Source organism: Macaca nemestrina, chromosome 20, assembly GCF_043159975.1.
Source record: "Macaca nemestrina isolate mMacNem1 chromosome 20, mMacNem.hap1, whole genome shotgun sequence".
NCBI classification, from domain to species: domain Eukaryota; kingdom Metazoa; phylum Chordata; class Mammalia; order Primates; family Cercopithecidae; genus Macaca; species Macaca nemestrina.
In genome coordinates this window covers 66,811,296-66,826,695 of record NC_092144.1, presented here as the reverse complement: position 1 = coordinate 66,826,695, position 15,400 = coordinate 66,811,296, and the positions used below count along the sequence as shown (strand labels likewise).

Below are 15,400 nucleotides of genomic sequence, written 5' to 3'. Positions count from 1 at the left end.
GATCATCTGCAAACAGCAAACACTCAGCGCTAACCATGACAGCTGTGAAAACACAAGTCCACCCCACCCAGATTAAAACTACCCAATCACACCTTTTCTCTAATCAGGTCAGCAAAACAACAGAAAGTCTGATGGCAAGGCCACTGTCATGGGAGACATCCCAAGCTTCTGCACAGGGCACTGTCGCCAAAAGCCGTTAATGTGCAAAATGCCATTCATTCCTTTTGATACAAGTGTAGGTGCATTGTTTTTTCACATTGCTAAATCTCTTGTCCTTCATAGTTTTTCAGTTTTCTGTCTTTCTATGCTTGTTTCTGATTACAAAGTAATTTACACTTGTTTTTAAAACATCAAACGCCAAAATGGAACGGAGAAAATGGAAGTCTCTGTAATCTCAGCACACTGGGAGACTGAATCAGGCAGATCACTTGGTCAGGAGTTGGAGACCAGCCTGGCCAACATGGTGAAACCCTATCTCTACTAAAAATACAAGAATTAGCTGGGTGTGGTGGTGGGCACCTGTAATCCCAGCTACTTGAGAGGCTGAGGCGCCTGTAATCCCAGCTACTTAGAAGGCTGACGCAGGAGAATTGCTTGAACCTGGGAGGCAGAGGTTGCAGTGAGCTCTGATCATGCCACTGCACTCCAGCTTGGGCGACACAGCAAGACTCTGTCTCAAAAAAAAAAAAAATGAAAAGAAAAGAAAACAGAAGTCTCCTGTAATCTTACTCATCAGAGTTAACAGTTTGGTTTATATTTTAGACTCCCCTCCAACACATACCTTTAAAAAAATACACACAACACACCTGTACATGCACACACACATTTTTCCCCCAAATGGGGTTTTCATCCAAGATGGAGTATAAAGGATGAGATTCCCTTGAGCCTAAAACAAAATATATAAAACAATGGATGTGAAGACACTGAATATCAGGCAAGGAAGGGCAACAATCCCTGAGAGAAGAAAATCAAACAAGGTAGGTCCTACGACTGCCCCAGCTTACTGCCTGGGAAGTTTCCAGGCTCTGACAAAGGAAAGGTAAATTGAGGTACAGTCTGGCCAACTCCCCAAGTTGAGGAGATGGAGCTGAGAGACCAAGGCAGATAGAGTTCCCAGGACAGACTAGAGAGGAATGAGCTGCACACAGAGCGCTCTGAAGACCTGCAAGGAACTCCCTCCAGTATTCAGCAGACTGTTGGTCAAAACATGCAAGTCAGGAAACCACCCAACACAGGAAAAAAACCATCTGAAAGGATTTGAAAACAGTGCCCAGAGCTGACACAGGGCTGAGAAGAGTGCCTTTTCCTACCAGTCAGACTGTAAAACCTTGTCATTCGTGGGGTTTTGGGCAGAACACCCAGAATGGTCTTTAGGAGAATGTCATTCTAGACTGGGCACGAGTCATAAAAGCAAGATCTGAAAGGATGACACTGCTTGGTATTGATGCAAAGGCAGACAAACAGATGGACAGAACAGGATTCAGAATTGGACCCACACTTGTAGGGACAAGTGATTTTTGGCAAAAGTGCAAAGGCAATTCATTGGAGAAAGTGGTCTTTTTAACAAATGGTGTTGGACAACTGGACATACATTTGTCCCCCCTCCCCACATACCCCAATAAACTTGGATTAATACTTTATATCATATTAAGAAATTTAAATAGATCAAAAGAACAAAATGTAAAACCTAAAACTATATAACTTACAGAAGAAAACCTCTGAGGCCTTGGGATAGGCCAAGATTTCTTACAAAGACACCAAAACCAAAAAATTGATAAACTGGACTTCATTGTATTAAAAACTTCTGCTCTTCAACAAATAGCGCTGGGGCACCTGGATATTCACATGCAAAGGAATGATGCTGAGCCCCTTTCTTACATCATTCACAAAAATTAATTCAAAATGGATCAGAGACCTCAGTGAAGAGGTAAACCACTAAAACCTTAGAATAAAACACAGGAATAAATCTTCATGACTTTGGGTTAGACTGTTTAGATATAACGCCAAAAATACAGGCAACAAGAACAACAAAAAATAGATACATCAGACTACATCAAAATTAAAAACTTTAGAGTCAGAAATAATGCCATCAAGAAAGTGAAAACACAATCCACAGAATGGGAGGAAATATTTGCACAGCATATATCTGATAAAACTTGTATCAAGAATAAATAATGAACTTTCAAAATTCAATAATAAAGAACCCAATGGGGGAGAAAAAATAGGCAAAAGACTTGAACGGATACTTTACCAAAGAGAATATACAAACATCAAATAAGCTCATGAAAAGATTATCCGTATCAAATGAAAAGCACAGTGACGGGACCACACACCTACAAGTGTCAGTATCAAATGAAAAGCGCAGTGATGAGACCACATACCTACAAGTGTCAGTATCAAATGAAAAGCACAGTGATGAGACCACACACCTACAAGGGAGGCTAAATTTAAAATATAAAGCAATTGGAATGAAGCTTGTGCACTGCTGGTGGAAACAGTCACTTTGGAAAACAGGTTGGCAGTTTCTTAAACAAGTTAAATATACATGTAGCACATGATCCAGACTTTCCACTCAACAGAAGGAAAAGCAAATGTCTACACAAAGAACTGTTCACAAATGTTCACAGCAGCTTTATTTCTAATAGCCCAGAACTAGAAATGACCCAAATGTTGATAACCAGGCGAATGGCTAAACAAATTGTGGCATATCCATACAATGGAATAATACACAGAGATAAAAATAAATGAACTATGAAACATGCAGTGACATGGGTGAATCTCAAAATAATGCCAAGTCAAATAAAAAAAAAAGCCAGACCAAAAAAAAAAAGTACCTGTATGATTCTATGTATATAAAACTGGAGAGCATGCAAACTCAACCACAGCGACATAAAGCAGACCAGCGGATTCCTGAGATGGGGGTTGAGGAGGGGGAGAGAGGGGTAATAAAGGAGGATGAGGAAACTCTTGGGGATGATGGATATGTGTCCTTTATCTTGATCACGGTGATGGTTTCGTGGGTATGCACTACGTCAAAATGCATCAAACTCTTCACTTTATATATGTGCGGTTAATTACAGGTCAATAATACCTCCAGAAAAGTTGTTAAAGAAATAGGACCACACTCTGATTCCAAAAGTGAGTGTTTTCACCTCACAGTATGTTGTGGGACATCTTTTCATGGCAGTGCCTACAAACAGTCCTCAGCTTTAAAGAGATGCCTGGTTTCCATCATATTGATAGGCCTTGATACGTTCAGTCAGTCTTAGGCAGCTGGGCATTTAGGTCATTTTCCTTGATTTTTCTTCCCATGGAAAACTTTGCATACTTACGTGAGAATTTCTAAAGGACAGATCTCTAAAAACGGAATCCTTCAATATTTGATTGATAAGGCCAAGCTATCCTCCCAAAGAGCTGTTGCAACTTTATACCCCTACAATGGGAGTCCTTTTCTCTATAGCCTCATAATATAGGCTATTATTCTTTTTTGATCTTTGTGTACCTCATGGGCAAAAACTGCTGGTATCTCAATTTGTGTGTCTCCAGTAGTAAGGTTTAAAAAACTTTTATAAAGTGTAACTTTGTGTATTTCTGTATCTATGAATCACCAACTCATAAGTCTGGTCCATTCTATCATTCGCTTAGTCTTTTTCTTATTCCCAGGAGCTGCTAACATAATTATGACCCTTTGAATGTAAACACGTGAGAAATATTATTTCCCATACCATCATCTATCAACTTTATTTTTAGCTTCAAGTAGAGCAAATTTTAAAACTTTCCATGTAGTCAGATCTGTTGATCTTTTTTTTTTTTAATTTATTTGTGGTCCTGAAGTTATGGGCCAATGATGAGTAACTCAACGAAGCTGCCCCTTACCCAGTGAGACCAGGTTCCTGTAGTTCTCCAGCATGACATCCCTGTACAGGTCCTTCTGGGCAGGCTCCAGCTGCTGCCACTCCTCCTGGGTGAAGTCCACAGTCACATCCCTGAACGTCACTGACTCCTGTAAGAGGAAACCCACATCCGCTCATCGCAGGGCCCTCCTTAAAGAGGCCTGGCGGAATGGCCAGAAAAGCCAAGAGGATTTAGGGGAGGCAGATGGGATGTAGCTGAAGTGATTTCAATAAGAGGCAGGGTTCTAAAGGGATCACTCACAGTTTTCTCTGTGTCTAGTTATATTGGGTTGGCACTCTGACAGAGAAATAAATCCCATATGAGACATTCTGGAACAGAAGGTCACAGATCTGAGAACCAGATACAAAGGAATTGAAGGCAAAGTGAGTCTAACCCAGTGAATCAACAAGTGCATTAGAAGCACAGCAGAGGCAGAGCCCCAGATGGAATCCAGGGGCACAGCTAACTTTTCTGAGCCCCTACTAAGCGCCAGGCAGCAAGCCCAGGTCTGGGATACAGACACAAAAGGTTCACGAACTAATTCCTCATGGCACAGACAGGCAAAGACACGTAACTTGGTAAATGCAATCAATCATGAAGGTATGAACAGAGATCTCCAGGTGCCTGAGTAATGTCAGCTATAGGGGGTGCCCAGGAAGACTCTGAGTAGTCTGTGAAGAGAACTGGTGGTTGGGTCTTTAGGGGGAGATTCTGGGTAGGGAAGAGAGTTTGGATCAAGACCCGAAGGTAAAAAGGCAGATGAGACTGCTGGGGAGTGGAGAGAAGGCCACGCGGAAGGAGCAGCGCTTTGTGGTAGATGTCACAAGCCTGTGGACTGAAAGAACCTGGCGGAGCAGGGTGGATGGTGATGATGAGGTAGGCAACACCAGACATTATGCAGCAGCTGCTATGTGCCAGGTACTACTCTAAGTGGTTGGTATGGGCTGAGTTGAGCCCCCCCAATTCATATGTTGATGTCCCAACCTTCAAGGCCTCAAGAACATGACCTTATTTGGAAACAGGGCTGCTGCAGATGTAATTAGTTAAAATGAGGTCATCCTGGAGTGGGGGTGGGGGCCCTAATCCAACAGGACTGGTGTCCTTATCGAAAGGGGAAATTTGTTTTTTAATTTTTAAAATCTCAATAGTTTTAGGGGTACAGGTAATTTTTGGTTACAGGGATGAAATGTACAGTGGTAAAGTCTGGGATTTTAGTGCACCCATCACCTGAATAGTGTACATTATACCCAATATGTAGTTTTTCATCCCTCACCCCCCTGCCACCTTGCCCCCTCCTGAGTTTCCAAAGTCTATTATACCACTCAGTATGACTCTGTATATCCATAGCTTAGCTCCCACTCATAAGTGAGAACACACAGCATTTGGTTTTCCATTCCTGAGTTACTTAATTTAGGATAATGGCCTCTAGTTCCATCTAAGTTGCTGGAAAAGACATTATTTCATTCTTTTTTATGGCCGAGTAGTATTCCATGGTGTGTGTGTGTATGTATATGTGTATGTGTATAAATGTGATATATATGTGTGTGTGTGTGTATCACATTTTCTTTATTGGTTGATGGGCACTCAGGTTGACTGCAGATCTTTGCAATTGTGAATTGTGCTGCAATAAACATACACGTGCAGGTGTCTTTTTGATATAATTACTTATCTTCCTTTGGGTTGACACCAAGTAGTGAGATTGCTGGATCAAATGGTAGATCTACTTTTAGTTCTTTGAGAAACCTCCATACTGTTTTCCAAAGAAGTTGTACTAATTTACCTTCCCAGCGGCAGTGTATAAGCATTCCCTTTTCACCACATCCATGCCAATCTATTGGTTCTTGACTTTTTAATAATGGTCATCCTGGCTGGGGTAAGGTGGTGTCTCACTGTGGTTTTAATTTGCATTTCAGAAAGGAAAAATGTGGACAGAGACAGACATGCACACAAGGACAAGGCTGTGTGAAGAATGGAGTTATGCTGCCACAAGCCAGGGAACTTGCCAGCAGATGGGAGAGACGCCTGGAACAGAGCCTTCCCTTGAGCCTTCAGAGGGAGTGTGGTACTGCAGATACTTTGATCACGGACTTCCAGCCTCCAGAACTGTGACAGAATAAATGTCCTTTGTTTAAGCTGCACAGTCTGTGGTACTTATTTACAGCAGCCTTGAGAAACAGATACTGTGCTTGGCACATATTGATTCATCCATTATTAACTTAAAACAGACCTACGAGGCAGGCACTAACATTATAATATAGTATGCCTGTTTAAAAGTGATTAAATGATTGTCTTTCATCCCCAAAGCCCGCCTTCCACACTCTGCACAGAGGTCTGCGGGCTTTGACTCAGCGATCCGGTGCTGTTTCTACCTTAGTAGCTACTCTCCGTTAAGCTCTGTCAATAGGGGGCACTGGAGGGAGGCTGGAAGGTGGAGATAAAGAAATAAAAAGAAAAAGAAAAAGAAACCAAGGCACAGAGAGGGTAGGTTCCTGGACCAAAGCACACAGCTAATGCATGGGACAGCCACGCTTTGAACCCCACGGGCTGTCTCCAGAGCCCGAGTCCTCATCCTTGCAGGCTGCTGCCTCTCATGAACTACCCAGAGTGGCAGGTAATGAAAACTTGTGGTGCCCAAATGTGTATTCCTGACTCTGACCTCTGACCCCCACCCTGTCCCCACACCTGCTCTGCCCCTTGGGCTCTGCTCCAGCCCTGCCAGCCTTCCTTCTCTCTTCGAATATACCTCAGGGCACTAGCACTAGCTGTTCCCTCTGCCCAAAATGCTCTTCCTTCAGGTCTGGCCTAAGCTGGCTCCTTCTTACTCATTCTTTGGAAGGTTTGAGCAGGAAAGGGACAGAATCTAATTTAGAATGTTACAAGTGCACTCTGTATTTGCACGCCCATGTTCCTAACAGCACCATTCACAATACACAAAAGGTGGAAGCAACCCAAGTGTACACTAACAGACGAAAACATGAACAAAATGTGGTCTGTATATACAATGAAATCAGACTTGATAGGGAAGGAAATTCTGACACATGCGACACCATGGGTGAACCTTGAGGACATTCTGCTCAGTGAAATACGCCAGTCACAAAAGGACAAATACTGCAACATTCCTCTTGAAACACTCTGTCCAACTCAAATACTAAAATATTCCTCTCTGACACTCCTGATAGGGGAACAGACTGGAATAATGTCTATGGAGTAGCATTTAGCAAAATGTATCAAAACGAATATTCAAATTCTTTTGAACACTTTAGACTAATTCAGATATATTAACACACATGCAAAAACATATATGTTTAAGGATATTTATTACAGCATCAGATGAAGAAGTAAAAAGAGTGAACACATCCCAAATAGCCATCAGTAGAGGTTTGGTTAAATTAGGTCAGCGAATCCACCACAGTGGAATACACACAACTGTAACAAAAAAAAGGGGGCAGCTCCTTAGCTGCAGATGCAGAATGATCTCCTGAATATACTGTTACATGAAAAAACAAATCAACGCCCAGAACAGTGTGTCTAGTTTGTTAACATTTCCATAAGAGGAAATAATAAGGGACATTTATACATATGTGCCTATATAGGTGCAGATTTTTTTTTTTTTTTTGATGGAGTCTTGCTCTGTCACCCAGGCTTTAGTGCAGTGGCGTGATCTCGGCTCACTGCAAACTCCGCCTCTCAGGTTCACGCCATTCTCCTGCCTCAGCCTCCTGAGTAGCTGGGACGACAGGTGCCTGCCACCGCGCCCGGCTGATTTTTTGTATTTTTAGTAGAGACGAGGTTTCACCGTGGTCTTGATCTCCTGACCTCGTGATCTGCCTGCCTCAGACTCCCAAAGTGCTGGAATTACAGGCGTGAGCCACTGTGCCCGGCTGGTGCAGACTTTTTATGGAAGTGAATGCAAGAAACTGGTAAGAATACACAGCTGGTGAGGATGTAAAATGGTTCAGCTGCTTTGTAAATCAGTCTGGCATTTCCTCAAGTGACTAAGCACCGAGTTACCTTATGACCTAGCACTTCCATTCTTGGTAAGTACCTAGGAAAAATGAAAACAGAATGCCACACAAAAACTATACACTGACGCTCATAGCAATGGTATTTGCAATAGTCCCAAAGTGGAAACAACTCAAATGTCCATCTCCTGACGAATGGACAAATCATGTGGTTCGTCCATATGACAGCTCTGACATACGCTGCAACAGGAAGGAACCTGGAAAACATTACACCAAGTGAACGATGCTGGACACAAAAGACCATATTGTATGCCTCATTTATATACAATGTCCAGAATAGGCAAAATCCATATAGTATGCCTCAATGCCTCGTTTATATACAATGTCCAGAATAGGCAAAATAGAATGAAGGTAGATATATGGTTGCCTAGGGGTGAGGGTGGGTTGGAGAGAGATGCGGAGTAAGTGCCAGTGGGTATGGGGTTTCTTTTTGGAGTGGTAAAATTTTTTAAAAATATTGTGGTGATGGTTGCATAACTCTGTAAATAAACTAAACCTTTTCATACTCTCAGGGCTGTGAATCAGAAATGCCCAGTCCTGCTGCCCAAGCAAGGAAAATGGGTACCTTTCCAGGAACCATCAATGAACATATTTAGAATACATCAGAATAAGTATTAGATACCATTGATCTAGAATTCCTGTTTTAGGGGGTAAAAATTCAACCGTGCTTTTCTGGTAGCCCAGAAAACTGAAAATTAAAACACCAGTTAAATTTCTGATCCAGTTATATTTTGCTGGATCAAATTACCCATTTTCATACTCTCTTTCAATATAGGTCAGTTTTGGTAGACAATGGTAAGTGGGTAGACTGGTCGAAAATGGCCTCAAATCCGTCACTAGTGGAGTCTAGTTCCCCTATCCTTGAATCTGGGCTGGCCTGAGGGACCTGCTTGGCCAATAGAATCTGGCAGAGGTAATGTTCTGGGACTCTCAGGCTAGATCACAGAAGACTTCCAGCTTCTGCCTCAGCCTCCTGGAACACTTGCGCTGGGAGAAGCCAGTCATCACAATAGGTGTCTCATTACTCACATGCCATGCTGTGAGGAAGCCCAAGCAGCCACAAGGTCATGTGGAGAAAAAGAGATGCCCACCAATGCCTCAGCTGTGCCATCCATACCAAAGCAAGAGACAGACATGTAAGCAAAGAAGCCAGCAGACTACTCTCACCTAGCTGCCATCCAACTGCCACCAACAAGAGATGCCAGGCACGAACTGCCCAGCTGAGCCCATCAACCCCGAAATAGTAATAAATTGTTGTTTTTGAGCCATTAAGTTCCAAGATGGTTACTACCCAGCAAAATATAACTGGATAGGAAATTTAACTGGTGTTTTAATTTATAATTTTCTGGGCTACCAGAAAAGTATGGTTGAATCCCCTAAACAGGAATTCTAGATCAATGGTATCTAATACATATTCTGACATATTCTAAATATGTTCATTGATGGTTTCTGAAAACACACAGAGTGACACTTCACCCACTCACGTATTCATTCGACCAATATTTATTAAGTGCCTGTTATGCACCAGGCACTGGGCATACAACTGTGAATAAGACAGACATGGTATTGGCGCCAGGTTTCTTCCATACTAATTCATTAGTAAATAATGATAAAAATAACTAATGTTCATTAAGTACATATTACATGCCAGGTATTGTTCTAAGCCCATTGCACACATCATCTCACTTAATTTTTAAAACAACCCTACTATGTAGGCACTTTTATGAGCTCATCTCTTTTACAAAGGGGGAGACTGAGGCACAAGAGGTCACACAGATAGGAGTGGCAGCATTTTAAACCCAGTCAGTTCAACTCTCAGCCCCAACACTACATGGCCTCATCCACATATAACACCGATCTAGCCAGCATCAGGGCCAAGGAGCAGTTTAGTTTGGATCAGACCCTGAGATGGATGGCATGTCTTTTTCCAATAAAGAAGACAGTTGGATAAATATAGCAGAGTGTCCCAGCTGGCGCTTCTCTTCCAGATAGATCACAAGCGATCCTGAAGCTACTTCCAGAGATGGTGCTTGACAGTCAACCTCCTCCCTCATGTGACGAAGGCCTGCACGTCTCACATTATTGCTGGCTGATCACATCATCCATGCATGACTCTACCACATGAAGACCTTGAGCCACGGTCACAGATTAAATTTCCTATCCGGTTATATTTTGCTGGGTAGCAGCCATCTCAGAACTTCATGGCTCAAAAACAACAATTTATTACTATTTTGGGGTTGATGGGTTCAGCTGGGCAGTTCGTGCCTGGCATCTCTTGTGTGGAGGCGGCTGGATGGCAGCTGGGCTAGAGTAGTCTGCTGGCCTCTTTGCACACATGTCTGTCTCTTGAGCTGGTAGGGATGGCATAGCTGAGGCCTTGGTGGGCATCTCTTTTTCTCTACATCACTTTTCCTTATGGCTGCTTGGGCTTCCTTACGGCTGCTTGGGCTTCCTCATAGCATGGTATGTGAGTAATGAGAGACCTACTGTGTCCTACAGAGGGACCTGCTGTTCTGAACTGAGTCAGTGGTACAACCCCCATGGCACAAGGAAAGAACGGGAGCTCTGAGCATGCACCGCATATGAGATGTATCTGGGCCTGAAGCTAGCTGCACACATTGCTATTTTGCCCCATGGGGGTTTCAAAATTGTTTTTGTTACATGAAAAAAACATCCACAATTTACCAAGAAAATGAATTTTTAGTTTCTCTTTAACCAGAATATCTGGCCACTGTAGGCTGGAGCTGAGTGGTGGCTGGCCCTTTGATGGGGCAAGAGAGCTCCAATTTGCCATGGGCCCCACCTGCCCACTTATTTATGTAAGACACTCAGAATGGTAGTGCATAGCACACAGCAGGCACTCAATAACTGCCAGCTATTGTTATTGACACCCAGAGCTTGCTGGCTCTCTCCAGCATACTGAGTCTCCCCACCACCAACTAAATCCCAAGGGGAGGCCTCACCCCCGCTGGCTAGTCCCTCCATGGTCCTAGGGTACCTTTCTGGGGCTTGGGCTCAGGATAGCCTCCTCTACCTCAGGGGTCACCTTTGATAGAAAGTGGTTGGGCTGGTGGTTCAGAGTGTGGGCTCAGGAACCACACTCTGCGACAGAATCCTGGCTCTGCCCTTCACAAGCTATGTTTCCTTGGACAACTGTCTTTCTCTTTTTGAGCCTCATATGAGAAGCAGGCTTCCTGATAACAACGTCCCCCTCCACAGGGTCATGAGGTTAAATGTGTAGAAATATGGTCCAGGCACAGTGCCTCGTGTGACGGAGGAAGCTCTCAGTAAATGTCGACTCTTACTATTATTATTTAATTTTGATATTTAATATATATCTTATGTACAACTATAGATCCTTATATGATATTATTTGACCTTTTGGCCCAATGTATCTTTCAGCCAGTCCAGCTAGTAATTCCTCCTTTTCTAAAAATTTAAACTACTTCATTGAGGTGTGACTGATATAGAAAAAGCTGTAAATATTTAATGATGTACATAACTTGATGAGTTAGCAGATGCATACACACCCATGAAACCATCACCACCATCAAGGCCATAAATGGATCCATTACCTCCAAAAGTTCCCTCTCACCCCTATATTTATTTATTTAACAAAACTGTAATATAACAATTCCTTCTGGAAGTCTTCCCTAAGTATACCCACCTAATTCACTCAGTAACTATTCACTGAGCAGTCTCCAGGCACCAAGCCCAGACTGGCACCAGAGTTGTGCTGAGACACAGAACACAGCCTTCCAGGTCTGGAAGCCCATTGTGTTGGGACAGAAGTGCTACAAAGGGCCTCTGAGTTCTCTGCATGTACGTGTCCAAGGCCACTTTTTCTAGTACTCTATCTTTTTCTGTTTCCTGTCTAATGACACAAACCGTTTCACCACAGGGAAAACTCAGAAGAGCTGAAACCAGACAGGCTCAATTTTTTAAAAAATCAGGATGTAATTACACTAGCAGTAATTTTTAAAAAACCAAACTTAAACCAAAACTCCCAACCCTGTTGAAATAAAAACAAACAACAAATCTTTCTAAGTAATGTAAGTAAAAGAAGAATTCAAGGCAAGAATCACAGATGAGATAAAAATGAAGGCATCATGGTGCAATCGCTTAGGAAAACAGTCTGGTGGTTCCTTTAATGGTTCAACAGAGTTAACGATACGAGAACCAACATTCCACTTCCAGGTACACACCCAAGAGAACTGAGAACATATGTTCAAAGACTTATACATGAATGTTCATAGCAGCATTATTCATAATAGCCAAACAGTGGAAACAACCCAAATGTCCATCAACTGATGAAAGGATAAATAAAATGTGTATAACCACGCAGTGGATATTGTTCAGTCAAAAAAAGGAATGAACCACATAGATGAACCTTGTAAATATAATGCTAAGTGAAAGAAGCTAGTCACAAAAGACCACACAGTGTATGATTCCATTTATTTGAAATGTCCAGAATAGTCAAATTCACAGAGACAGAAAGCTGATTACCGGTTGCCAGGGGCTGCAGACTGATGGGGGGAAATGGAAATGAGTGCCAATGGGTGCTCAGCTCCTTTTCAGGACGACGAAAATATTCTGAATATTCTGAAATTGACTGTGGTGATGGTTAACACAACTCTATGAATGTACCCAAAATCAATGAATTGTACACTTTGTGGTACGTGATGTGTACCTCAACAAAGGTATCAAATAAATGAAGACAGAATAAACCAAAGCTCCCAAATAAGTCAACTGACACATTTATATAGCAAAATAAATTACAGGTAGATTCAAAAGTTCATTGTTAACATTCAAATGATAAATGGCAAAAAGGAAGAAAATATAGCTGCTCTGTGACCTGTGGATGGAGAAACCCTTTCACAGCTTAAAGATGAAGAAAGACACCACAGTGGGAGAAACCAACAGATTTGATTTTTAAAATATGAAATGCTTTTTTCATATTTTTATGAAAAAATAAGGCAAAATAAAGAAACAAAAAGCAAATCTGGGAAGAATATTTGCAACAAATATTTACACACACACATTTACTTCTGTAAAGTCTTTAAAGCATACTCAGATCCCTGTAGACTGGTAAAGCACAAGATGGATCATTTCCCTGCCCACAGAAATGGCCAGTAAACATTTTCTAAGACTTGAACTTCACTAATAATACAAACAATGCTGCTCAGAAAGAAATCACTTGGCACCACTTGTGCCCTATCAGGCTCATGGTTTATAGCTTTCATATCCATTTATCATTGATTATCATGGTGCAATATTACACCAGTCTAAATATATCCAACATGCAGAATAAATGCCTGACAACAACCATATAAACCAGCGGAGACCTGCTCAGACACGCTGGTGGGAATACCTACCGCCATAACTGATTTGGAAAGTAGTATCAAAATACCTCAAAAATACCCAACCCAATCTTCCTCTTCAAGGAACTGCTCCTAAAGAAATCATATAAGACACAAGGAAAGATTTACGCCCAGTGTCCCTCACGACACTGTTTATAACCAAAAAAAGAATACTTGGAAACCAATAAAGGTCCAACAACAGAGGAACCATTAAGTAAACCAGGGTATGGCCACTGAACAACACTTTTATGTGGTCATTAAGATGGATGTTACAAAGGAGTTTTTAATGATGTGGAGAAATGCCGAGGATGAGATCTCTGATGAAAAAGCAATCTTTAATATTAAAATTGCTTAGCCAGACTCAAACATTCCAGAGTGATTATCTTTTGGGGTAAAATCATGGGTGAATTTGTGGGCCTCATTCCCATAAGCTTTTGTACTTTCATCACACATGTAGGCATCCACAAGGAGCATTTAGTGTGTCTGCCCATTTTAAAGGTGACACATCCAGCATGAGTTTTTTCACTCAGTGTCACATATCTAAACCACCACTTCCCACAGGTGCCCACCTGTGTCTCCTGAGAGTCCAGAGAGCTAGTTTGGCCATTCCAAAGCTTCCCTGTCCCCCACAACTGACCCCACAGCCAGGGTCAGCATCATCTGTAAGCACAGCCCTCCTCATCAGGACAGACACAGCCCCAGAAGATGGGACTGGGGGCCTTGGAGAGGGTTCGAGCAGCAGAGGCTCACCCAAGGCAGGAATCCAGCCTTTGGAAAGGAGAGTGACAGGGCAACATGACTCACCAATGCCTCATCAGTCAGCAGCTGAGCAGCCATCCCTCTGCTGCCCACGGTGAACAGGAAGACAGGCCTAGGGGGCCAACAGGGCTGTAGGGAGAAGACAGACGGAGGCATGCTGAGAGACCAGGTCTAGGCTGGCCTCACATATGTAGACGGGACAAATCACACACACTGAGAGACAAGCAGAGACAGACAGACAGACACACATACACACACACCAACAGTGAGTATTTAGAGGGCTTACTGCACGTAGGGTACTTGAATGTATCTCACTTGATGTTCTAACCATCCTGGAAGGTAGGTACTACATCTACTCACCCATTTCACAGATGAGGAGACTGGGGCCCAAGGAGATTAAACCACTTGCTAGAGATTACAAAGCTGGGACTGGAGTCAGGCAGAGTATGTCTGGGTCCACATGCTTAGCCACTAGGCTACAATGCCTCACAAATGCACTCCCATGCACACTCCTACAGATACAGTCAACACACATACACTCACACACATTCCCACAGGCTGCTGAGGGCCACCGTACACCCTGCCTTCTTCCAATGGCCCTGCCCGGATCCCTCCTCGAATGTGAGTGCTGGACCGAGGCCCCCCTGAGATGCCCCAGAACCACCTGTGGCCTCTTCGGGCACTTCCCCCAGACTTCATGGGGTTACCATGAGGTTCAACTAGCAGATATGAGTGTAAGGAACTTCCACCCAGGGGCTCTCAGAGCCAGATTCGCCTGGAGAAATGCAGCTTGGTTCAATTCTCTTTCAGTTCCCCTGACAAGCTCAGGACAAAGTCTCAAGTGGAGAGGTATCTTAACATTCCTGCAACCCCTCACTCACCCCTTGAAACAAAAGAAAAGCAGGAGAATAAGATCCTGTCATCTGCAACAACATAGAGGTCATTATGTTAAGTGAAATAAGCCAGGCATAGAAAGACAAACTTTGCATGTTCTCACTTACTTGTGTAAGCTAAAAATTAAAACAATTAAACTCATGGAGATAGAGACTAGAATGATGAAGAAACCAAAGGCTGGGAAGGGCAGTGGAGTGGTGGGGGGAATGTGGGGATGGCTAATGGATATTAAAAAAACACAAAGGGTTGCAGTGAGCCAAGATCGCGCCACTGCATTTCAGTCTGGCAACAGAGCGAGACTCCGTTTCAAAACAAACAACAACAAAAAACACAACAACAACAAAACACACACACACACAAAGAATAAATAAGACCTAGTATTTGATAGCACAACAGGGTGACTATGATCAATAATAATTTAATGATACATTTAAAAATAACAAAAGTATAATCAAATTGTTTGTAACACAA

General features: G+C 42.7%; 2 protein-coding genes across 7 annotated transcripts in view; both read right to left on the bottom strand.

Moving 5' to 3' along the window:
- Positions 1-14,161, bottom strand: part of LOC105488122 (small integral membrane protein 17) — a 59,972-nt gene extending 45,811 nt beyond the window's left edge. For both annotated transcript variants that reach the window (XM_071088008.1, XM_071088009.1), the window contains exon 1: positions 14,081-14,161. The gene's annotated coding sequence lies outside the window, so the exon portion shown is untranslated. The remainder of the gene's footprint in view (positions 1-14,080) is intronic.
- Positions 1-15,400, bottom strand: part of LOC105488121 (zinc finger protein 71) — a 42,437-nt gene that overhangs the window by 5,176 nt on the left and 21,861 nt on the right. The window contains exons 1-2 of one of the 5 annotated variants that reach the window (XM_024794779.2): positions 14,081-14,161; positions 3,877-4,003 (exon numbers count right to left, since the gene is read on the bottom strand). The exons of 1 other annotated variant lie outside the window; for it this stretch is intronic. In XM_024794779.2, the coding sequence (XP_024650547.2) occupies positions 3,877-4,003; positions 14,081-14,113 (160 nt within the window). In that variant the 5' untranslated portion in view covers positions 14,114-14,161. Of the gene's footprint in view, positions 1-3,876; positions 4,004-14,080; positions 14,168-15,400 lie in introns of those variants that run through there. 3 more of the 5 variants (XM_071088001.1, XM_011751898.2, XM_011751899.2) reach the window with 3 other exon arrangements.